At 43.5% G+C, this 25839-nt stretch overlaps 1 protein-coding gene across 1 annotated transcript in view; it reads right to left on the bottom strand.

Moving 5' to 3' along the window:
• Nucleotides 1-2140: 2140 nt before the first annotated feature.
• The window catches only part of NID1 (nidogen 1), a 149053-nt gene continuing 125354 nt past the window's right edge, over nucleotides 2141-25839 (bottom strand). Inside the window, exons 15-20 of the mRNA XM_075596801.1 lie at nucleotides 21365-21491; nucleotides 18773-18944; nucleotides 9093-9250; nucleotides 7897-8020; nucleotides 5906-6018; nucleotides 2141-3100 (exon numbers count right to left, since the gene is read on the bottom strand). Of these exons, the coding sequence (XP_075452916.1) occupies nucleotides 2979-3100; nucleotides 5906-6018; nucleotides 7897-8020; nucleotides 9093-9250; nucleotides 18773-18944; nucleotides 21365-21491 (816 nt within the window). The 3' untranslated portion in view covers nucleotides 2141-2978. The remainder of the gene's footprint in view (nucleotides 3101-5905; nucleotides 6019-7896; nucleotides 8021-9092; nucleotides 9251-18772; nucleotides 18945-21364; nucleotides 21492-25839) is intronic.

Raw genomic sequence — 25839 nt, 5'->3', positions numbered from 1 at the left:
TTTATGCACTCGCCTGCACTTGTGTCTAAAGGCGGTACGGTTGGAAGAAATCCTGCGCCATGACATGGGTATTCCGAGGTATACACCGCGTGATTTGTTAAAATAATGGCTGCTGCATCTGTAAGTTTATGTCAAATCCCTGTGTTAACTGTAACGGAGCTCTGGTGATATGCGTTGTTAGAGGGAAAGCGTCTTTTGCATATGTACACTGGCGACACACTTTATTCGAGCTCGGCTAGTCCCACGAATTCGGGTATACCCGGGTGTATTGAGGTTTGTGACTGTTTTCTGCCCGAGTGCATTGAGGTATTTTCCAGGCAGAGATTGAAGCATTTTATTCCCGCTGGCTGCAATACTGCACAGTATATATATATATACTGCATTACAATTCATGAATTTATGCCATCTGGTAGACACGCGAAGCATTGCAGCCTATTAAATCCTAATCATTATCATTTAACAGATCAGCCGCCCGTCAGCCAGGCATGAACCCAGGCTGGGAAGGCAAATGCAACGGGGCTTGTCAGAGGTGAGGAGCGGCGCATTCCAGGTATCTGCCAGGTACATACTGGGTATTTGCTCGAATAAAGTGTGTCGGTGCAGTATAACACTAACATACATTATAATAACACAAGGCCTTGTTAGGGCTGAAGACAGAATCTAACGCATGGGTACTGAGATTTGAGCACTTGAAGAGATTAACTATTTAACGGACTTCTGAATATCTACTCCAGAGCAGGCTGTGAAGAAGATGCTCCACTTCCTAGAAGTTGGAATATCCACGTCAGAGATTCTCACTTTGCACAAATCAACATTCCATTTCAGGTATCTCAGGCACGAAAGTAGTTGCACGCAGCGCACAGCCCAAAAAGAAACAGGGTCATGAAATGTAGAAAAATCTCTTTATTCTGTCGAAATGGATAATAAAGGATGTCCAAAAACCCTCCTACACATTTTGTGCCGCACTTCGTGCTTTATCATAATATTATCGACAGAATAAAGAGATTTTTGTACGTTTCTAGACCATGTTTCTTTTTGGGCTGTGTGCTGCCTCAACTACTTTCGTGCCTGGGATCTCTACAACGGGGGCTATTCACACCATGGCATACCCCCTCAGTGAGCGTGAAAGAAGAAGATAAAGTGTGTAAGAATGTTTTCTTTTTGGATGGTGTCTTATTGAAGAAATAATAACCATAATCATCATCATGAGGTTACAAAGGGGAGAATCCGACTAGAGTTTTCACTACTATACCCCACGAATTATCACTTAAGGCAAGATTAATACCCACCATTATATACTGTATCACTGGTTTATTTTCACTCGCTGTATAAGAGGAGAGCCACTATATCAGTTTTTTTTTATTGTGAATAGCTTGAGCACATCTTTTCCCAAGTGCATTTTAAGCACCCATATACAAACTTTATCAATTGAGGTATCTCTTCACTAACGCGTGCAAGCTATTATCATTTGTTAACAGCCATTCACGTGAATGTCCAATAATTATATAAAATGCCTATTGCCTTGTATTAAACAGACCCACTAGAGACAATAGGATGCTTTTAAAGAGAGCAGTTCCCCCTGCATGTTTTGTTTTTTTAAGATTTCTTAACAATTCGGTACACAGAATAATATCTGTTTTCACCTTTAGCTTTTTCCCTGCTCACTGATTTTTTTTAAACGGTGTATTTTTCTTACTAAAACATGACCCCAAAATCTATATCAAAGGGTCAATACCTTCTTGGACCAAAGCGTACTAATGTCAGTGACATGTTTAGAGAGGTTAAATCTGGCTGATTTATTGCTATTGATATTCAAATCTGACACAAGATTTTTTTCAATTATTTTTTAGAGTTAGATAGTAAACATGATGAGCTGAGACCTAGGGGGGGTGGGGTAATGGGGGTTTTGAGTTCCTCTGGCTATTCCCCTTTGTTTGATGTTCAGCAAGGGCTTAGACAGTGAGAGCACCCCCTGTTCTGACTATATTTATTGGCTTTCTGATAAGAAGTGGGTGGACCAAGGGTAAGGAACATACTTGATTGATAAACACTTCCCCATTCAGAGGCCCCTAGGAAATTCAACATGTAATTAAGTAAAAACTAGGAGAAGCAGCCACAACCTTTGTTATGACTATGAGTATGGTTAGATATTTTCAATTAGATTTAATTTTTTTTTTTTTTTTTTTTTGCAAAATGTGGTTTTCTGGACAGATACATGGGATTGCACCTTTTGATATGGCTGTTAAACCACTCTCACTTAGTGACTTAGTAAACTTCAAGGAATCTTAGCGGACAAGATTAAAACAGTTTTTTCTGATAAGATCATTTGTAGTCTGCATTGAAAACAGATTTGTGCTGCCCGGTGGAGTGGCGAAAGTGAGAATAAACAGCAGGAGTTGGCATGTAGACAGACTACTGCAAGTTTTTCTCTTTTGTAAAAAAAAAATACACTAAACAGTATGGAAGAAAATAAGGTTGGTGATCTGCTTGAAAGGGTATTGCATGCAGCTAACCTTCAACATAGCTTAATACTGAGGAACACAGCACATGTAATGTTTCCCAGATAAGAAAATCTGGTGTTGATTTACAAAAAATGTTCATGAATTCCCACCTAAAGATAAGGTTATGCTTGATTTTTTTTTTTAGAAAGAAACATATATTGTAACAATACTGGCCCAATAAAAACGATAAATACTTAAACATTATATGTTGTTTTATAATAAAAACTGATCATTTTGTTAATAATTAGACTGAAGAGCAAAATCATAGGAACCGGTTTTCATGTTACTGGAGCATTTCCAAGTCACAGCATGTTTTTGTGGTAAACTATGAAAAAAAATGACTTAAAACAGCAGGGATGTGAAACACTTAAGCAAATAGGAGTTTCTCCTACATTTATTCAATTTTTTAAATTCTCAGGCTTCCTCGATGAAATATATATAAGAAGTTTGAAGGAATGTTGCACCTTTGAACAATTCTTAATTTCTTTCTATACAATCCACTCCAACAGTGTTTTCAGGACACAGGCAAGAGCGGCCCCCAGGAGTTGCCAAGCAAAGGTGTGTGCAGCCTCCATTATTCACAGCGCAGTAATTTTGTCCTGTAAAATACAGACAAGGAACATTTTTTAGTTCCCATGGGAACTGGTTATTGAACTGATTAAAATGTATTTTGCTTCCTAAATCCTGAAATGCTTTTTTAACTTGCAAAAAAAATCTAAATAATGTATGTTTGTTTCAAGTAAAATGCAGAATGGATTTTGACATGTTTATTTTATGACTTTGATGCGAAAAAATCTCTTATATATATATATAATGTCAGCTCCTTTTTAATTAATACATGAACTTGTCTATTAAAGCATTTGCTTTGTGTTACGTAGCTTGTCTCATTTGACCTAACTATGGTAGTACCACAGACTAACATCCAAATGGTTTTCTTTTTCCCCCATGTATTAAAATATGTTTTCCAATGTTTGATACATTTATTATAAGGCTCTATGCAGTCTGCCCGGGCATCCCGTTAAGGTGCCAGCAAGTCTGTATATAGTTCAAAGGAGAGAGGATGTCCAGAGGTGTGAAAACTTTTGGTGGGCGAGGGAAGGGCGAACGGTCAGGACCGGACTACAGAGGGCACCCCTTGGGGACACCTTTTGTAGTTTCCAGACTTGGTGGAGCCAGCCCCGCAGGTGGCAATGAGTTAGCCAGAGAGGATGCAGCCAAAGTCTGCTCATCTTGGCTAAAATCATATTTCCCGCTCACCCGGCTTTTCGAGCCTGCTTGGCACGCCTACTCCTCTGACGTCAGCCGGGGACGAGCCCCTCTTTCTATTGGCTGGCGGGGAGGAATTCCCATGCTCTGATTGGCTGCTCCTTCCCCCTCCGTTCTGGGGATAGCACAGCGGAGTATATGTAAGGTGCTGACCAAGGGAGCGAGTAAGCGCAACCAATGACTTGAGTCGATGAAGCTAGGGTGGGTTTTCAAAGTTGCTCTGTTCGAAATAGCAGGGGAACCGGCTTTGTTTTGAAGCCTGAAAAGTTTGCCTCGCAGAGACTAAGTCAGACACGAGGACCAAGTTCTCAGAATTGAACGTAGCGGTCGTGTCTGGGAACTGAAGCCGAAAAGAGGACCAGAAGAACCGGGTGAATATACCGGTCAGGGTAAGCTCATCCAAGCGGGAGCCCTGCACCTAGGAAAGCCTAGATTTTTCCCCCAGACTCCCAGTAAGTGTATTTTTTAACTGTTTCTTGTGTATCTCATCTTGTTGTACATGGGTTTATCTAAATAAATCACAATTTGTTTTTACTATCTTGTTTTGCCTAATGAATGATCCCGTAATATATAAATGGTGTAAAAAGTACTTGGTTTCCCATGACACTCCTTACTGCATTTTCTCATACATAATACTGCTATCTTCATAAAATACTCATATTCAACAAATACTTATGAATATGTGCTGTATAGAAGGGTATCACATCCCTCTCTCTCTCTCTGAATCGAAATAAACTTTGTACAAAACACTAAAATTATGTAGTGTAATACTGAATATTCTGCAACTACAGTATCTCTCATTTGTCACCAATTCTAACGGCAGCCTGGATATTATGGTTTATATTCACTAACAAGTCTTCTTTCATAAGGCACCTTCCGGTGTTGGGTCATCCTTACAGCCCAATCAAGCCAGCAGGCTATAAGGTGTCATGTAGTGCCAGAAGGTGTCTTATTGTAAATATAAGATATACATATACTTATATTCATTACGTACTGTAATATCTTTATTTACTCAGAAAACCAAGTACAAAGAAATGCTTTAATAGTTTTTAAGTACCCAAAGCTTATCTTTAATTTATTTGGCTCACTCAAAATAAAGATATTTAGGATCATTCATTCCAAATTGCAAACATACTACAATTTAATTTAAAAGAACTATAGAAACAATTGAATCAAATTTCTTCAGTTCTTAATTATTCAATTTTTTAAATTAACACTTGAACAAGTGACCACTACGGGTCACTATAAGCCCTATAGACTGCACTCAAAGGTTACGACACCCTGGTATGGGTGTTGTTAGGAGTGTAATATTAAAAGTAATAGGACCAATGAAGAGTCCAAAGTCACCTTATAACAGACTCAAATGTAGTACATATTTAAAATCCGAACAAATAATAAAATTTCCCCCCTATTATTCCGTCTCTCCCTCTGGGGATTTTTAATACCCTTGTCTTTTTTGTTTTCCTATACTGTATGTGTTTTGTTGTCGTATTATGATTAATAAAATGTTATTATTTTTTCTGATTTTAAATATGTACTACATTTGAGTCTGTTGTAAGGTGACTTTGGACTCTTCATTGGTCCTATTACTTTCAATATTACACTCCTAACAACACCCATACCAGGGTGTCGTAACCTTTGAGTGCAGTCTATAGGGCTTATAGTGACCCGTAGTGGTCACTTGTTCAAGTGTTAATTTATATATATTTTTTCCCTTTGCACCAAGGAACTTTCCACTTTATACTATTACAGTAGGTGAGCGATTGGACACTATATTTATATTATTCAATTTTTTGCAATATTTGCAATAGGGGTCCATGTTGAAATGGACAAAAAGCAAAAGGTGACACAGTGCTCATTTGCATGTCATTACCCAGAGTCCCTGGCTGCCTTGGAAGCATTGTAAGCTAAAAAATAATGGGGAAAGGCAGGGTTGCAGAAATGTCTGTGACATATGAATGTGCTAACATGTAGTATTTTTATTTGCTGTAAACTGTCCATTTCTTGTCACTTTTTTTTACTCATGATAACTTATTTTGTTTCTGGTTACAATATTTGGAAATTCAAAATATTTACCACATTTTTCTTATTTGATTTAATTCATCAGACCAATTGTGCTGTGTTACAATGTTATTTACCTTGAGGACACTGGGAATAAGCCGTAGTTATTCCATAGAGACGGGAGCGTTTGTGGGGCTGGAAGTTATCATTCTCTTTGGCAATAGTGCGATCAACAGCTACCACTGCATCTCTAAAACAACGAAAACAAGGAAATAAAGATACACCCAAAAGAATGTGAGCCATGCTATAAACTCCAACTAAATAAAACATGTTAAAAACTTTTAGAAAAAGGTAGCAGATGGAGGTGTCAAACATTTTCACGATCGTCCACATGCCCTCCAAGCACCAGAGTAACTAATAGAAGAATATCAATGGCTTAACGTTAAAAATAGATGTATATTTGTTTGTAAGTTACCCGCATTTTAGTCCTTGCCTAATAGACTATAATGTTTTCAACTTCTGATAACTGAGCTCTTTCATGGGCTATTGTTTGAATGCATTATAGCGTGATTTGCAATACAAACTACTATAACGCACCAAAAAATTCATTCTTGCAAACTAATCTTGCAATTTTGCCGTTACAGAGTGATAGCGTGTGCCATAATTCACTAGCATTCTGTAGGCTTAACGTCACGTTATTGTAGCATAATGCAACGTTGAATACATATTGGCATTACTCCGATCCAGACCGTGATATAGGTATTTTGCTGAAGTGGAAAGACAGAGGAAAGGGAAATAGCGCCAGGAACAAATGCTGTTATTTAAATTATGGGGGAAATAAAAAAGGTGTTCCCGCACTCATGATATACAGTAATAAATCTGTCTATGTCCAAATGTGTGAGAAAATACAGGTGCAGCGGCCGTTATTCAAACACTTCACGCGGTGTATACCTCGGAATACCCATGTCATGGCGCGGGATATCTTCCAACCGTACCACCTTAAGACGCGAGTGCAGGCGAGTGCATAAAATGGCATTTTAGTGTTAAACAGTGTTAAACACCTGAAATTGACACAGTAGCACAGTACTGTACACATTACAATTCATTCATTTCATTGCATTTCATTGCACACAAAGAAACAGAATCCATGAAATTCAAACAAAGCAACCGCGATAAACACATGTGCCTGGGGCGATTGGCTGCGTTAATGCCACATGGAGTACAGCAGCGCACACGAAAACGGCTCTGTGATTTGTTCGAATAAGGGCCGCTGCATCTGTATGAACCGCATCTATATAACGTGAGCTCATTTTTGGGAACCCAGGTTACCGTTTTTTGGGCATGTTAAGAAACACTTGTGATCCTTACTGTATACATTACCATCCAGTCTCAGGTTGTTCTCTCCCAGCATTATTATGGTTCCCTTTCAGCTGCTACCCGAGATCATTGGTTTAATTGTACAGTTTTATTGTAGCACTTTGTATTTTTTGAAATGTGATCTCTCATTATGTTGTACGGTGTCTTATTTTACATCTAATTTGTTTTTTTGTGATAATAAATAGCTTACATGTTGTCCTTGTGTTCTCCGTTTTTGGGATCACGTTGTTTCCATGACTTTAACGTAACAATGTTGGTTATTTAAATCATGTCTGACTGTGGCGTTACACCCATCCAGACACCGCAAAAGCCATATTTCAAGGTCTGGGTGGAAGTAGTGTCGAGTTTAGCTATGACCTAAACAATGTAACGCAGAGTGCTATGATGACGTCTCATTTGCATTTCATTACAGTAACGTTGGTTATAGTTAACTCTATGTCTTAACTTAAAACTAATCTAAGTTACTGTTATATTACTGATATTAGTGAATATTCTGTTAGCATTAACGAGACGCTAACTGAGCCTAACGTAACATTATATGCCCTAGCAAAGTAAATGCCCTCTAACTGCGTTAAACTTAATTTAAATCAATATTTTTAGTGTGAAACTCATGGGAACAAACTAAATCAAAAGTCCTGAACCTGTAATACTGTAGATTTTCTAAGGGAGACATTCTCTCGGAAAACTTAAAGGACACATACAACATCTTACTATCACGTAAGACAGGAGAACTATTTAACAGATAACCTACCTCTTCCAATCTGTGTAATACAAATTCTTCCCATAGCTTGTCACACCAAAGGGATACTGGATGCCTTCAACAATCTTCCGTCGGCCAGGCTGACTGGGATTCATACATTCCATGCTTTTGGTTCCTGTTACCAACAATTTAGTCTTTGTATGCTTAATAAATGGCTATTTTGTTTAAATATTCAGAAAATGTATTACAAATTAAGTGAGTGGGAGATGCTTGCCATGTACGTCAAAAATACATTATCAACTCCCATATATTCTTGTAGGTGCAGATAAGTTTTGTGAACCAAAAACAATGTTATATTTTATATTACTGTGAAAATAATATTGCACAATTAAAATAATATATTTGCACAGATGGTATGTTAACTATAACTGCCATATGAGTTCTAAAGGAATCTAAAGTCACTTATAAAGTTACAGACATCTTGTCAAAGTTCTAATTGAGAAATTCTGTAATGCTCAATATAACAAACTAAATACACAACTTATAATACAGAAATCTTCTAATTATTACCATCAGAAGGCAGCGACAAGTCAGATAAAATGAGGTGGATGGCTTTACCATGTTTGTTATCCTTTTGATTCATCAGTCGATAGTTACGGCATACTGATAGAATATTAACATGTTGTATAATATTTACTACCTTTGCAATTCTGCAACCCCAAATACACAAAAATGCCAGATCCATGCATGTAGAAAAAAACAAATTAAAGCTGTTTTCACATAACTAACTAATGCAAAAGATTCTAATATATATTTCCCTGAATTACTGTGGCACATGCTTAAGGCTGAGATTATAGTTATCGCAACGGTGCAAACAACAAACCTCAATCCTATGAGGCCACCCATAGTGCCCGATTAGGCACGACAGCGTTTTGGAAAGACAAAATTTTTTGTCTTTTCAAGCGACGGCCATGTCACGGCCACATCATGTGAGCAGTTCAGCCAATGAGGGCGAACCAGCTTCGTGATGCGTCTGCCACACCTCCACATCGCCTCCAGCTCAGTTCACACATCGCTCAGGCAACAGGCACGCACGACGCCATATGCTACGTGGCGAGCGCCTACTATAATTTTAGCCTAAGGCATACTATATAATTACAATATGACTTATTTTTAGTTTAATATGTTTGCACTATATCTGCATTAAGACAAATAATTACAAGATTACTTTTTAGTCTATTATTTACCTGCATCAACCCAGCAAAGCATAGACGAATATGGGTCAATGGTGATCCCATTAGGTAGGCCAAGGTCATCTTTTACTAGAATTCTTCTATTAGTGCCATCTAAGTATGACGTCTCAATCTTTGGAGCAGCTCTGTTCCAGTCAGTCCAATAAAGATTTCTACAGGAAACAACAGAGAAGATGTAAATAATCCAAACGAGTTTTCGAGCTATTTATTTTTTTAGCATACGAAAATATTAGTGTGTGTCTATATATATATATATATATATACACACAGTATATATATATATATACAGTGTTCGACAAACCCAGGCACCGGCAGGTCTCTGGCGACTGGATTTGACCTCGTGGTGACCTCCTCATGGCCGCCCAAGCAGCGCACGCGTTCAAATTTTTTTTTTAAATCCAGCAGCCTGATTGGCTGACAGGACTTGGCGGGTTGCCAAGATTTTTTTTCCCGTCCCCGTGTCTGCCCGCGGGGTGGGTGATGGTAGCGGGGGTGTTCCTCCCACCCCCCGCCAGTCCTCGCTTCTCCCCCTCCCCAGTTCTCACCTCCCCCCCCAGTCCTTGCTTCCCCCGCCAGTCCTCGCTTCCACCACTCCCCAGTCCTCGCTTCCCCCCCCCAGTCCTTGTTTCCCCCCCCAGTTCTCGCTTACTCCCAGGTTCCCGTGTCTACCCGTTAGGTGGGAGATGGTAGCGGGGGTGTTCCCCCCCAAGTCCCTGCTTCCCCCCTGATCCCCGTGGCTGCCCGCACGGGGCGGGAGATGGTCGCGGCGGGAGTGGAGCATGGTGCTGGTCGCGGCCTTTCTTTTCTACCCCCCTCCCTCGAGTCCCAGTGGTTCCGCTGGCCAGCCGCACTCACTGCTGCCCCTGGCTCTCCCCACTCCACTCTCCTCCTCCTCCCTCCTAGGAGCACGCATGCAGTCCTCGCTGCCTCCTGCCTGTGAGCTGAGAGGGGGGGAGTGTCATCTGTGGTGTCGGCTTCTTCTGCAAACTTTCTTGTGAGCTACGGGAGGTGTGTGTGTGTGTGGGGGGGGGGGTTGAGCTTCTTCTGCTCAACGTTGTGTGTGTGTCAGACAGTGTGTTTGTGTGTGTCAGACAGTGTGTGAGTGTGTGTCAGACAGTGTGTGTGTGTGTGTGTCAGACAGTGTGTGTGTGTGTGTGTGTGTGTGTGTGTGTCTGTGTGTCTGTGTGTCTGTGTGTCTGTGTGTCTGTGTGTCTGTGTGTCTGTGTGTCTGTGTGTCTGTGTGTCTGTGTGTCTGTGTGTCTGTGTGTCTGTGTGTCTGTGTGTCTGTGTGACTGTGTGAGTGTGTGTGTGTGTGTGTGTGTGACAGACAGTGTCTGCGTGTGACAGACAGTGTCTGCGTGTGACTGACAGTGTCTGCGTGTGACAGACAGTGTCTGCGTGTGACACAGACAGTGTCTGCGTGTGACACAGACAGTGTCTGCGTGTGACAGACAGTGTCTGCGTGTGACAGACAGTGTGTGCGTGTCAGACAGTGTGTGCGTGTCAGACAGTGTGTGCGTGTCAGACTGTGTGTGCGTGTCAGAGTCAGACAGTATGTGTGTGTGTGTGTGTGTGTGTGTGTGTGTGTGTGTGTGTGTGTGTGTGTGTGTGTGACAGTGTGTCAGACTGTGTGTGTGTGACAGTATGTCAGACTGTGTGTATGTGACAGAAAGTGTGTGTGTGTGTGTGTCAGACAGTGTGTGTGTGTGTGTGTGTGTGTGTGTGTGTGTGTGTCAGACAGTGTGTGTGTGTGTGTGTGTGTGTGTCAGACAGTGTGTGTGTGTGTGTGTGTGTGTGTGTGTGTGTGTCAGACAGTGTGTGTGTGTGTGTGTGTGTGTGTGTGTGTGTGTGTGTGTGTGTGTGTGTGTGTGTGTGTGTGTCAGACAGTGTGTGTCAGACAGTGTGTGTGAGTGTGTGTGTGTGCATGGGAGAGTGTGTTCTTATGTGCATGGGAGAGTGTGTGTGTGTGTGTAGGACACCAGAGGTACCCTCCAATCAATCACCCCCTCCCCACCCAGTAACCCTGTCAGTCACCTCTTCCCCACCCAGTCACCCCCCCCCAGTCAGTCAGTCACCCCCCCAGTCAGTCAATCACCCCCCGCCCCAGTCATTCAGTCACCCCCCAGTCAGTCACCCCCACCCCAGTCAGTCACCCCCACCCCAGTCAGTCAGTCACCCCCCCTAGTCAGTCAGTCACCCCCCCAGTCAGTCAGTCACCCCCCCAGTCAGTCAGTCACCCCCCCCAGTCAGTCAGCCCCCCAGTCAGTCAGTCACCCCCCCACTCAGTCAGTCACCCCCCCAGTCAGTCACCCCCCCCAGTCAGTCAGTCACCCCCCCAAGTCAGTCACCCCCCGTCAGTCACCCCCCCCAGTCAGTCACCCCCCCAGTCAGTCACCCCCCCAGTCAGTCACCCCCCTGTCTCTCTCTGTCTCCCCAGTCTCTCTCTGTCTCCCATCTCTCTCTGTCTCCCCATCTCTCTCTGTCTCCCCTCCCTCCTCTCTCTGTCTGTCTCCCCTCCCTCCTCTCTCTGTCTGTCTCCCCTCCCTCCTCTCTCTGTCTGTCTCCCCTCCCTCCTCTGTCTGTCTGTCTCCCCTCCCTCCTCTGTCTGTCTGTCTCCCCTCCCTCCTCTCTCTGTCTCTCTCCCCTCCCTCCCCTCTCTGTCTCTCTACCCTCCCCTCTCTGTATCTGGATATCTTATTTACCCTGTATATCTTAACTGCCCTATACCTACACCGAAATAACCTATACTGCTTTCTTCCAGATCTGACTCAAGCTTCACACGGGAGGCATCGGAATCCCCCCTAACCCAGAAGACAGGTAGAGAACACCTCCCCTCCAATGTACACTGGCGACACACTTTATTCGAGCTCGGCTAGTCCCACGAATTCGGGTATACCCGGGTGTATTGAGGTTTGTGACTGTTTTCTGCCCGAGTGCATTGAGTTATTTTCCGGCAGGGATTGAAGCATTTTATTCCCGCTGGCTGCAATACTGCACAGTACATATATATATACTGCATTACAATTCATGAATTTATGCCATCTGGTAGACACGCGAAGCATTGCAGCCTATTAAATCCTAATCATTATCATTTAACAGATCAGCCGCCCATCAGCCAGGCATGAACCCAGGCTGGGAAGGCAAATGCAACGGGGCTTGTCAGAGGTGAGGAGCGGCGCATTCCAGGTATCTGCCAGGTACATACCGGGTATTTGCTCGAATAAAGTGTGTCGGTGCAGTATAACATTACGGGAATGAGGGTACCTGGACATAGAGGGACTACGGATCAGGTAAGATCCCAGCTTGGATTGCTGCTTTAGATATTGTGAAGCGGGGGCATCCAGACACTGGATAAAGGGTGCAGGAAACTACAGTAGTCATTCACATCTGGCTTTTTTTTTTGTAAATCCGACATTTACACACACATACACACACACACGTAACCAGGACTAATTGTAGTACAGACAGTCCTCGGTTATCCGACACAATGCGTTACTCAAAATGGCGTTGGATAGCGAAACGTCTTAAAGCGAAACACGTTTTCCCATAAGAACACTGTTTAAATGAAAGGTTCCGTTCCTGAAGGCATTTTTTTTTTTTTTTTTATATAACTTGTATTTTATTATACATAAATGCATGATACCTGAAGGCATTTTTAACACTAAAATACACCAAATATTTTACGCAGGCAATAAGATATGCAGCACACATAAATTATATAGTGTACAGTATATAGTTTATTATATATATAACATAATATACAATAGAATAATATATTATATAGTATAATATAATGTAATATTATATAATATATATATTATATACACATAAACAACTTTGCAAAGCGTCGTAAGAGCGTTGGATAAGCTGTTTTGGTGTTGTAAAAATGAACATACACTACCGACACGCTTTATTACTCTGCGGCCAGATCCGCAAGCCGGGAGATTTCCCGGCTTGCTAGTGGCCGCCCCTCGGCGTGCCGCGCGTCATAGACGCGCGGTCACACGTCTTCGGGAGTGTGCGCCCCCTGCACGCGCGTCCAGGGGCTCCCCGAGGGAGCCCTGGTGTCCCGCGATCGCGGGACAGCGGCAGGGGGTTCCGGGGGACCCGGCGGACCCGGCAGCGGTAGGGAGAGCGCCCCGATCGGAGGGCGCTCTTCCGCTGCTTCGGCGCGCGCCCGTCACTCTCGGGCGCGCGCCAGGCTACTGCTGCGGCCAAGAACGGGCAAATGCTCGAATAAACTTGGCCGCAGCAGTAGGTATGCATTGCATAGCGTTGGATAAGCCATTCGTTGTAAAACGAAGCGTTGTAAACCGAGGACTGCCTGTATAATGTAATACAACAAATAAACTTATGTCAAAAACGAATGTTGTTCTTACTAGGAATTTTTTTTACATTTTTTTTTAAAGCGGGCATGGGGGCAGGACTAGGTGCGGTGCAAATTTATGCAACTGTTCGGGACACTTAGCAGTGGCCTAAACAGAGATCGAAATTTTATGAGTCATTACTGACACAAGTGAACTCTCTTCCTATGAGCGCTATAGGCCATGTCTGTACATACTGTGCTATATGTATGCACACACAGCTGTCTTTCACACATGCTTATACTCCTTGTTTTTCCATCCCTATATACCAATAGGGACCACATAGTATCCACACACACTTTTAGTTATGCTACTAACTCTCACATTTCCACACCCACCCACACCATTTATATCCGCTCCCACTCCACACACACCTTTTGTAAAGCACTGTTTATACTGTGGGCTCTCCATTCATGTTAATTCACACTGATACACATACACACTCTTTCATCACTTGCTTTCAGGAACCTTTTGACACCTCCAGCCATAAAACACATCCACACCGGGGGAAGGACCAGCACAGATAACATTCCAATAGACACTGTTTATAGTATAGCTTTTGCTTGCTTCATTCATTGTAACATCGCCGGAAGAAGAGATCAGTGTATCTCGAAAGCTCGCACAAATAAAAGCATTTCGTTAGCCACAGAACGGTATCATCTATTTATTTTTTGATTAATGAAGCTCGGCTAACACGGTACTGATACCTCTACATGTATGTATATATATGTGTGTATATATATATATGTGTGTATATATATATATATATATATATATATATATATATATATATATATATATATATATATATATATATATATATACAGCAGCGGCAGCTCTTATTCGAGCAAATGCCGCTGGCTGAATGAGGCTGGGAAGCGGGTAGCCGCGGCACGTGGCGGCGCACTGTGACGTCACGGTCACAAGCGCGCCCGGCTTCCCCGTCTTCCCCGGCTTCCCCAGGCTTCCCCGACACCCCTGGAGTTCAAATCTAGGTAAGTGGGGGTGCGGGGAAGCAGAGGGGCAGAGTAGAAGCCGGGTTCGGGGGGTCTTTGGGGGGGTAATTGCGCGCGATGTGGAGGGGGGGTGCGTGGGGGAAACGCGGCGGCGCGCGTTTCTGACTGGCGGCAGCTGGGGTAGATCCCGGCATGCCGCCAGCATTTACTCGAATAAAAGATGTCGCTACTGTATATATATATATATATATATATATATATATATATAGTATACACAAAGAAGCGAATACCGCATCACTACCAATAAGTGAAGCAAGGTCTAAACCTACCTAAGTCAGAAAAATATATCTGAAATAGTTATAACAAAAATGTAAGCTGTAGGTGGTGCTAGAGGAAGGAGATAGATATGGAAACACAAAAAAAAAAACCTCTAAAATAGCACTCAGACAAATGTTTGCAAAGAATAAAAGGGGTACTTTAATTAAATTAGAAAAAAATAACAGACATACAAACAACTAACTGGAGAGCCTGCCTGACTAATGAATAATAAAAAAAACCCAATGAACAAAAAAAAAAAAAAAAAAAAAAAAAAAAAAAACAGAAAAACATAGAATGCAACATATAATAATGGACCCAAAAAGAAATAATGCCCTTAAGAACCTAGCTTACTGTGGGAACAAAAGTTCCCACAATAAGGCAATATAGACCGGCCGGTCACCACATGTATAAGAGACTATAGAGCATCACAGGTCTATATATATATGCATGAAAAAATTCTTACAGAAAATAACATGAGTGTGATACTGATAGCAGTAAAGAATATCACTAGCAAGGTGTAAACCTATTGCAACTCAGGTAATGCTAGGGCAAAGGAGACATACAGGTATGTATATTTAGTGACCCAAATACATGTATTAAAGCAGATGGGAAACAAAAACAGGGAGGGATATAATAACCCAAGATACTCAGCTCCTTGATGTAAAGATACTGCATACAAAGATCAGCACAGCACTGTCCACTGGAAAAGTCCAAAAATATAGTACTTAGTTGGTTGTCCAAAATAGGGCAGAGGCAGGCAGGATCAACAGCAGCAAAAATTAAAATTAGCCCACTAACGCGTTTCGGCAACTAAGCCTTCCTCACGAGTGGTACTAAGGCTATGTGACAGGGGCATTTAAATAGTAAGCAGACAATTGCAAAATTCGCGCCAAAAAACACATGAAGCACATATAATCAATTTCATTACTTAATACAAGCTCCTAATTAGTATCGGCGATGTTCCGGCAGCTGTATTGAAAGGTGTATTAGTGCTGAGGTAATCCCAGTATCCACTTCCTGAAGCGAGGTGTCCTATCAAACTCTCGCGAGAGTTGTGCACCAAGCTCCACACATGGGCACTTGTAGTATAGCAGTTGCGCCCGCCATCTTGGTTGTGGTCATAGGATTTTGCCAATAGTGACATCATTATCATGACTGAACAGTCTCACGAGACTTATCCCTTACATCCCGCACATGTGCAGTGTATATTGCTCTGTTACGGCGGCCATTTTTGAAAGGGTAAGGTAGGCTACCTTACCCTTTCAAAAATGGCCGCCGTAACAGAGCAATATACACTGCACATGTGCGGGATGTAAGGGATAAGTCTCGTGAGACTGTTCAGTCATGATAATGATGTCACTATTGGCAAAATCCTATGACCACAACCAAGATGGCGGGCGCAACTGCTATACTACAAGTGCCCATGTGTGGAGCTTGGTGCACAACTCTCGCGAGAGTTTGATAGGACACCTCGCTTCAGGAAGTGGATACTGGGATTACCTCAGCACTAATACACCTTTCAATACAGCTGCCGGAACATCGCAGATACTAATTAGGAGCTTGTATTAAGTAATGAAATTGATTATATGTGCTTCATGTGTTTTTTGGCGCGAATTTTGCAATTGTCTGCTTACTATTTAAATGCCCCTGTCACATAGCCTTAGTACCACTCGTGAGGAAGGCTTAGTTGCCGAAACGCGTTAGTGGGCTAATTTTAATTTTTGCTGCTGTTGATCCTGCCTGCCTCTGCCCTATTTTGGACAACCAACTAAGTCCTATATTTTTGGACTTTTCCAGTGGACAGTGCTGTGCTGATCTTTGTATGCAGTATCTTTACATCAAGGAGCTGAGTATCTTGGGTTATTATATCCCTCCCTGTTTTTGTTTCCCATCTGCTTTAATACATGTATTTGGGTCACTAAATATACATACCTGTATGTCTCCTTTGCCCTAGCATTACCTGAGTTGCAATAGGTTTACACCTTGCTAGTGATATTCTTTACTGCTATCAGTATAACACTCATGTTATTTTCTGTAAGAATTTTTTCATGCATATATATGTAGACCTGTGATGCTCTATAGTCTCTTATACATGTGGTGACCGGCCGGTCTATATTGCCTTATTGTGGGAACTTTTGTTCCCACAGTAAGCTAGGTTCTTAAGGGCATTATTTCTTTTTGGGTCCATTATTATATGTTGCATTCTATGTTTTTCTGTTTTTTTTTTTTTTTTTTTGTTTTTTTTTTTGTCCATTGGTTTTTTCATTATTCATTAGTCAGGCAGGCTCTCCAGTTAGTTGTTTGTATGTCTGTTATTTTTTTCTAATTTAATTAAAGTACCCCTTTTATTCTTTGCAAACATTTGTCTGAGTGCTATTTTAGAGGTTTTTTTTTTTGTGTTTCTATATATATATATATATATATATATATATATATATATATATATATATATATATATATATATATATATATATATATATATATATATATATATATATATATATATACACAAAATTATGGTGGTATCAATGTTTCCACTGAGCCTTTAAAATCAAAAGGGTTGTACAGTAAGTCAGGCATTTTGGTACCAGAATCACATAACCTCTACTACAGCAGATTAACTACTAAACATTTCAAGTTTTCCTACAGTACTGTATGCTTCTCAAAGAATTGTGGGAGTGCACAGCCTGAAATGTAAAATGTTATCCCAGTGATTAAAGGAATGTAATTATACTACAGTACCATCATTAGTCAAACAGAAAAAGGATCTTTATACCGTGGGAGCAATGTCCAAATATTTACATATTCCCATTGACAAGTGATTCCAATTTTTTTTTAAACATATATTTCTTTTTTGTAGCTACTGGCCAATGTCAACCCAATAGGCTCGCCCTGCACAAAAAGGCTTCCTTGAAACTGACCCTTGGGAACTCCTTCTGCACTTCTGTCAACACTACTGTCGTCTGCGCACCCTCAGCGCTCGCCATAGCCAGTGGGCCCAGCAGAGATACCAATACTGCGTCAGCCACGTTAGCCTGAGAAGCCCGTATCAATGATGTACAATGATGTACAGGCCCACACTACCCCTGTAACTACCTGCTCCAGACTCCCAGACCCTCCTACTCCGCCACCTTCCCTAGCCCCCCTCCCCCCCCCTGACCATCCAGCCAGACAATAACAACATTTTACGCACACCCAACACTCTCTAGACTGTTTGCCTTAGCCCCCTACCATGGTTCCCCATACCTCCCATTAATTTCTGCTACAGTATAGGGACGACCTGGTTCTTAAGATACTTACAGAGGAAGTTCCTGCTGGTACTGTCCCTTTCAGGGGAAACAGTGGAAGACCTATTGGTCCGCGTGATGCGATGAATTTAAACCTCTATGAAATACCATTGGCATATTCTCTCATACGTATATTGGGAAGCAGGGGATCCCCAGAACTGAAATAAATGTGCTTCAGCATCGGAGACCCCTCCTTCCAGTACATGTAATTTTAAAAAAGGGACACCCAGCCAAACTACTGCTTTAAGGGAGACCCTAACAACCAGTTCCTGGCAACTACAGTATGATCTTAAAAAAACTAAGTGACCCTATGGAATTTCTGAATGATTTTAAGCATCTATAAAACATAGCTTTCCCACAGTCAAGTTGTTCTACCAATGAGTGTGACATGTCACTGGTTCCGCTGTGCAATCTAATTTTTCCCTGCTGATGAATGCTGACCAACTTAATTAAATACACATATTCATGTTCAGTGATGCATTCCGCAGTGCAGATGTGAATCCATCATTTGACTACTTAAACACATTTATTATGTGACACTGATTTGCTTATACAGTACAGTATTTCCTGGAATTGTGCATTTGTATATGTGTTTTTATTGTAAAAGTAGTACAGCTGTATACATGTACAGTAAGTAACAAACAAAACATTTGTTTAGTTTGCAAAGGAAATGGGTAAAGATTCAACAAGTTAAACAGTGATATATTTTACAGAATTTCACATGCAAATGTAAAAGTAAAGAAAAATACCCTTTTGCAGCATCTGCAACTATTCCTCTAGGATTTTCCAGATCAGTATCAAATAATACTCGACGGTTACTTCCATCCAACTTGGCTACCTCAATTGTATCCAATATAGAGTCAGTCCAGAAAATGTTACGCCCCAGATGGTCAATTGTTATTCCTTCAGGGCTTCCTAAATCTGTAATGTAATGACAGCTATGGGCAACAGAATGCATGCTTGAACTAAAAACATTTTTTACTGACATAATGAGCATATGGTAGGTAAAAAATAAGTAGTATAGTACACATCAAAAATGCTGCACTGGACCGCATAACTTACACAATATTGCATAGTTTATATAGCCCTGATATATACTAGAATGATAAAATCATTGGTCCAATCACAATGGCCTGCTGCAGTATATAGAACTTATACATTTTAGCCCAGGGGTCCTCAAGACTCCCCAACAAGTCAGAATTTCAGGATATCCCTGAGTCAGCACAGGTGGTTCAATTAGAGGCTCAGTATTTGACTGAGCCACTGATTGAGCCACCTATGCTGAAGCTGCGATATCCTGTAAACCTGACCTGTTGGGGGTGGGAGGGGGCGGGAGGGGTTGTCTTGAGGACTGGAGTTGAGCACCGCTGTCTTAGCCTATGGATTTTACTGAACCTATTCATCCTATCAAAAACAGTGTTCGTTTATACACTTATTTTATGTTGCAGCTAATTGCATGTGAAGCTGGTGTTAATTATCTTAAACAATACATTTTAGATTGATAGAGTGCTGAAGAATATTATCCTGACCTAAAGAGTCTTGGGACACAAGAACATAAATTACTCACAAGACCTGCTATTGGTTTTCACATTTCAAACCAGTGCTATTACATAAGACGCCTTCTAAGGACAGGCGAGTATAAATATGGCCTTTTACAGTCTATCCAAGTGACTGAGCGGTAAGGTGTCCTTCAGCATTGAAGATGCCTTACGGAGTAGAACTCCCTATCAAATATGGCCCTGTGCCTTTGCAATTAACCTACACTCCACCAACACTTTCAGGTTTTAGTCACAGTTTACCAACCAAACCAGTTTTGTATCTACTGCTGCGACCACCTCCATCAGGCATTGCCGGCCTCCTAAGTTCACTCAAAATCAAGAGATAAAGAATGTCAGAATGATTAAGTCCCTGAAGGAGGCAATATATATATATATATATATATATATATATATATATATATATATATATATATATATATTATATATACTGTATATATAAATCGCCCGAAGAAGAGATCAGTGTATCTCAAAAGCTCGCACAAATAAAAGCATTTCGTTAGCCACAGAATGGTATCGTCTATTTTTTTTTTTTGATTATATATATATAAAATCACTTAAAATTCGTTTGGGATTTGATTTCAATAGGGCTTTCTGTGACATAGTGCCAAATCAGTGCTATCACACTTTATAGAATAAGGGACATAGGGACAATATTTGAATAAATATCTATATATTTTTGCAATTCTTTTTGGTGTGTCCTGAAGTATTTTCATATTATTCAGTGCATGATATTGTTTAATGGGTATATGCATATTTAGGTAGCACCCTATGGTATACCTTTGTCTTTGGAAGTTTAGAGTGCAAGGCTGTCTTTCCTTTTCATAATATATTATATGAACAAAACTATTAAATACCATTGAATCTGAAAGACAGTATGTATAATGTAGACATGACCTCTGTAATTAGCTGTAACATTTAGGCAATATTATACATCCCAACATATCAGATATCTAACACAAGGATAAAATGTCATTGCTTGCGCAGTACATTATTACAGAACATATAATACTAGGATTATCATTGTCATAGTGTAGCTCACATATGTATAGTTAAATAGCATAAAGTGTTCATCTTTTCCGTATAATAAGCTGTCAGTTCATATTAAAGGAAAGTTGCAAGTTTTACTGCCTCCTTATATAATAGGCTGGTTTACATAAGTTTACATATTCCACACAAAATGTGTGAAATATGCCTCTTTCCAAATAATATTACATTTTAAACATAACATTAAATAAGTTGTTCCTCCGGCTAATTTTGTTGCCCTCCCCCTCCCCCCCTCACTTTTACATAGGTATCGCCGGTAGCATTTCTTCCAGGGTAAACAAAAGGGCGTTTAAATCTCCTGCGTTATGGAAGCCAATAGAGGGCCGAGATGTCATCCGTCGCAGTTTCCTATTGGCTCACATGATACTGGGGATTTAAACATCAGGAAGTAACCGGCTTCGCTCCGTAGACTCCCTGCTTTTCACCCATGAAGAAGAAAGATAAGGGGGGGGGGTAGATTGCTCCTTTAAATAGCAAAAATGGGTTCAGTAGGTCATATTATTTCACCAATTTGCTCTTCTATCTCTACTCTTAAATGAATGTGTGATGTAAAAAGGAAAAATATGCACACTGTATTGTGGGAATGTTCATGTTTTTGCAACCCAAGTAATATGCAAATACATTGAGGCTAAGTGAAAGAAACCTTAGCAAATTTTAACAAAAAGCAGAATCACAAAGAATAAGCAGCTTATTTCCACTAAAAACCAAAAGAAAAGTTAAACATAGAAGTTTATCTACCTGTTTTGATAATTGCTGTCTGCTCCCCACCATTTATGCTGGCTCTACTAATGGAAGGACTGCTAATGTCAGTCCAGTACACAATCTTGTCCACACAATCATATGCTACACCAATTATAACTTTATCCTGTAATAAGACAGATGACAATATAACGGGGGGTGAGTACATTAAAGTTGCATCACAGGCTTCACAGATTCATTCTAAGCATGTTTCTTACACAGTTATATATTTCTTTATTTTCTAATAAAAATAAATCTGCAATGAATTACCTATTTTGAAAGTTTAGTTAGCCAGATTTACACATAGGAAATACAAAGTACTGTTGGCTGTTGCACCACTGAAGTGAAAAAAAATAACCCCAGGCTAAACCTGTAGCATGGTTTAATAAGTAAGGCTAAGGCCCCGCTCCCTCAGTCAGCGCGCCCGCACTGCAGACAGGCGGGGCGCTGACAGACACAGACCGCGATATGCGGTCTGTAGGGAGCCGGAGCGGGAGGGAGGGGGGCGGGAGTGGGAGGGAGGGAGGCGGGCTCTGATCGTGGTGCCGTCCACCCCCCCACATACACACGCACGCACGCACACACACACACACACACACACACACACACACACACACACACACACACACACACACACTTTAGCCTGCAGCTCCTTCCCTGCTCCCCGCCCAAGGCGCCTCCCATCTTGCTCCTTCCCTCCCCTCCTCCCCATTGGCTGACTCGCGTACCATGTGACGCGTCGCCGCATGGGAACACAATTCTCTGGTATCCCCTGCAGGCTGACGCGTCACAGTACGTAGTCAGTTGGCAGTGAGGAGGGACTGGGACCGGATCGTGAGGCTAAACAGCAATAGTGAGTTGCGCTCACGCGGCCGCCCGCGCCACCGGGCGCAGCGGGCCCCAGCCCTAAGGCCAGGTCCCCAGTGGCTGTTGCTGCGCGCTACACACACCACAGCACAGCCCTCTATGGGGCAGGTCCCAGTCACCCTGTGTGGGCACGCAAAGCGCGATTACGCGGCCGTTGGCAGGGAACACAAGAATTTTGTCTTTCCGTGCCACAACGCGAACACGTGGTCAGCGGGCAGTCAATGGAAGGGCAGATATGCCCCATCATGGCTGCGCCCCTGGCCTTAGGCTCCTTACTCCATTCCTTGTCTGCACATTTTCGTATTAGAAGTATCCGGAGATACTCTGGAGTTCAAAGCAGAGGGAGAGCAAACACTTACCCAGCACCAGCAGGACCGATCAAGATGCCGTTGCAGCAGGAACCTGAGTGGTCACATTGCCTGTTGTTATTGGGAGCATGTGAGTTGTTGGAGCTCACTGCCCTTGTATATTATTTTTATTAAATTGATTTATACTATGTCCTTTTTTCTTCTTTCCTAATATCCTTTGGGTGGTCCAGATTTGATTCACCACATCAGTTACTGATCAGTATTATCTGATATACGTGTAGCACCTTTTCCCCCACCCTAAGTGAGATCATATAGCTACAGGTGTATTCTGGTGCGGGTGCATACCAGGTAGAACAGAAGGCCCGAGATCTCAGCGATGGTATAGAGCAGGGGTCATCAAACTCTTAGTCCAAAAGAGCCAAATATGAGTAGCACAACGATTTAGAATTTTTCAAAGAGCCATAAATATATTTTTACAAGTACGGTTGATTAACCGTCATCACATCAGTCTGTTCCCCCATCATTATTCCCCCTCCATCACATCAGGCTTCCCCCCCATCACATCAGGCTGCCCCCCCCATCATTATTCCCCCTCATCACATCAGGCTGCCCCCCCCCAGGGCCGCCAACAGAAATCATGGGGCCCGGGACAAATGAAAGGAGCAGGCCCCCCCCCGAACCCATAGCGTACCCCCCCCCCGAACCCATAGCGCACCTATCACGAAAAAATATCTTTTAGCGTGCAACTTTTAATTAACTGCTTTCTTATTGTGATACAGAAAAAAACATTACAATGCAACCTATTTATATTTATATTTTCAACAAAAGACATGTGACTGCCTGCCTGGGTGGCTGAGTGGGTGGGTGGATGACTGGGTGGGTGAATGACAGTAGAATGACAGTTGGGTGAATGACGGTGGGTGGGTGAATGATGGTGGGTGGGTGAATAATGGTTTGTTTGACGGTGGGTGGGTGAATGACAGTGGGTGGGTGGGTGAATGCCAGTGGGTGGGTGGGTGAATGACGGTGGGTGGGTGAATGACGGTGGGTGGGTGAATGACGGTGGGTGGGTGAATGACGGTGGGTGGATGGGTGAATGACGGTGGGTGGATGGGTGGGTGAATGACGGTGGGTGGGTGGGAGACAGTGACTGGGTAGGTGGGTTTTGATGACACTGACTGGGTGGGTGAGTGGGAGACAGTGACTTGGGTGGGAGACAGTGACTGGGTGGGTTGGTGGGAGACAGTGACTTAGACAGTGACTTAGACAGTGACTGGGTTTGACAGTGACTTGGGAGACAGTGACTTGGTGGGTTGGTGGGAGCCATTGACCTTGGGAGACAGTGACTTAGACAGTGACTGGGTGGGTGGGTTGACAGTGACTGGGTGGGTTTGACAGTGACTGGGTGGGTTGACAGTGACTGGGTTGGGTTAGACAGTGACTGGGTTAGACAGTGACTGGGTTTGACAGTGACTTGAGAGACAGTGACTTTGGGTGGGAGACAGTGACCTAGACAGTGACTGGGTGGGACAGTGACTAGACAGTGACTTAGACAATGCCTGGGTGGGTGGAAGGCAGTGACTGGGTTAGACAGTGACTGGGTGGGTGGGAGACAGTGACTGGGTGGGTGGGAGACAGTGACTTGGGAGACAGTGACTTTGGGTGGGAGACAGTGACTGGGTGGGAGACAGTGACTTGGGAGACAGTGACTTTGGGTGGGAGACAGTGAATGGGTTGGGAGACAGTGACTGTGACTGTGACTTAGACAGTGACCTTGGGTGGGAGACAGTGACTTGGGAGACAGTGACCTTGGGTTGGAAACAGTGACATAGACAGTGACTTAGACAGTGCCTGGGTGGGTGGGAGACAGTGACTGGGTTAGACAGTGACTGGGTGGGTGGGAGACAGTGACTTATACAGTGACTGGGTGGGTTGGTGGGTGGGAAACAGTGACTGGGTTGGGAGACAGTGACTGGGTGGGTGGGTGGGAGACAGTGACTTGGGAGACAGTGACTTTTGGTGGGAGACAGTGACTTGGGAGACAGTGACCTTGGGTGGGAGACAGTGATCTTGGGTGGGAGACAGTGACTGGGTGGGTGGGAGACAGTGACTTAGACAGTGACTTAGACAGTGCCTGGGTGGGTGGGAGACAGTGGCTGGGTTAGACAGTGACTGGGTGGGTGGGAGACAATGACTGGGTGGGTGGGAGACAGTGACTGGGTGGGTGAGAGACAGTGACTCAGACAGTGACTGGGTGGGTGGGAGACAGTGACTTCGGTGACAGTGACTTTGGGTGGGAGACAGTGACTTACCTTGACCGGGTGGGTGCAGCTTGCCGCCGGACTCTTTCCCCTCCTGACCCCGATATCCCTGCGGCAGCTGCCCGGGAGGGGAGGTGGGCTTGGGGGTGCGGGAGGTGGGCTCTGGGGGGGGGGGCACGGGAGGTGGGCTCGGGGGGGGGCACGGAAGGTGGGCTCGAAGGGAATGCGTGAATCTGGGGCGGGGGGATCGCGGGAAGCTGGCCGCAGGGGGAAGCAGGCAGCAGGATTAGCTGGTACTTCCCCCTCCGTCCCACGTTGGGAGCAGGGGTGGGGGGGGAGGGGCTGCCGCAGGAGGAGCTGGTACTTCCCCCTCCGTCTCACGTTGGGAACGGGAGGGGGGGAGGGGCAGCCGCAGGAGGAGCTGGTACTTCCCCCTCCGTCCCACGTTGGGAATGGGGGGGGGGAGGGGCTGCCGCAGGAGGAGCTGGCAGGAGGAGCTGGTACTTCCCCCCTCTGTCCCACGTTTTTGCGGCCCTGACCTGCGCATGCGCGCCTGGACCTATGCACCGGGACCGCTGGGGAATCGCCGCCATTTTTTGCCACACATTTGCTTCTCCGCCGCCCACGCGCTTGCTCCCGCATCGCGCCTGCCACGCAATTCCTGAGGAAGTGGCTTGCGAGCCGCGGTTTGACGACCCCTGGTATAGGGAGACATCAGGACTGGCTATCAGGAGTTTTTTCGGTCAGCACAGCGCCTCCAGCCCAGGTTGATCCTCATAGGCAACTCTTCTTGGTATTCACACTCCAGACATTACACCATAGAGGGTATAACTGGGATGTATTGGGTACATTATAGATATTACAGGTTCCATTCCCTGAAGGCAGTACCCCGGGCTTGAGGCCCTGAGCACTCCTCCTCAGCATACCTTACCCCCTAACAGGGCAAGGCCTCAGCCCATTCTGGTCCAGGAGAGACTTACTGCTGCATCCTCATAGCAGGGAGGGCAGCACAGAACTAACTCCCAGAACCCTAACTTTA

Source organism: Ascaphus truei, chromosome 4 (assembly GCF_040206685.1).
Source record: "Ascaphus truei isolate aAscTru1 chromosome 4, aAscTru1.hap1, whole genome shotgun sequence".
In the NCBI taxonomy this organism is placed as follows: Eukaryota; Metazoa; Chordata; class Amphibia; order Anura; family Ascaphidae; genus Ascaphus; species Ascaphus truei.
This window is presented reverse-complemented; position numbering and strand designations above follow the sequence as displayed.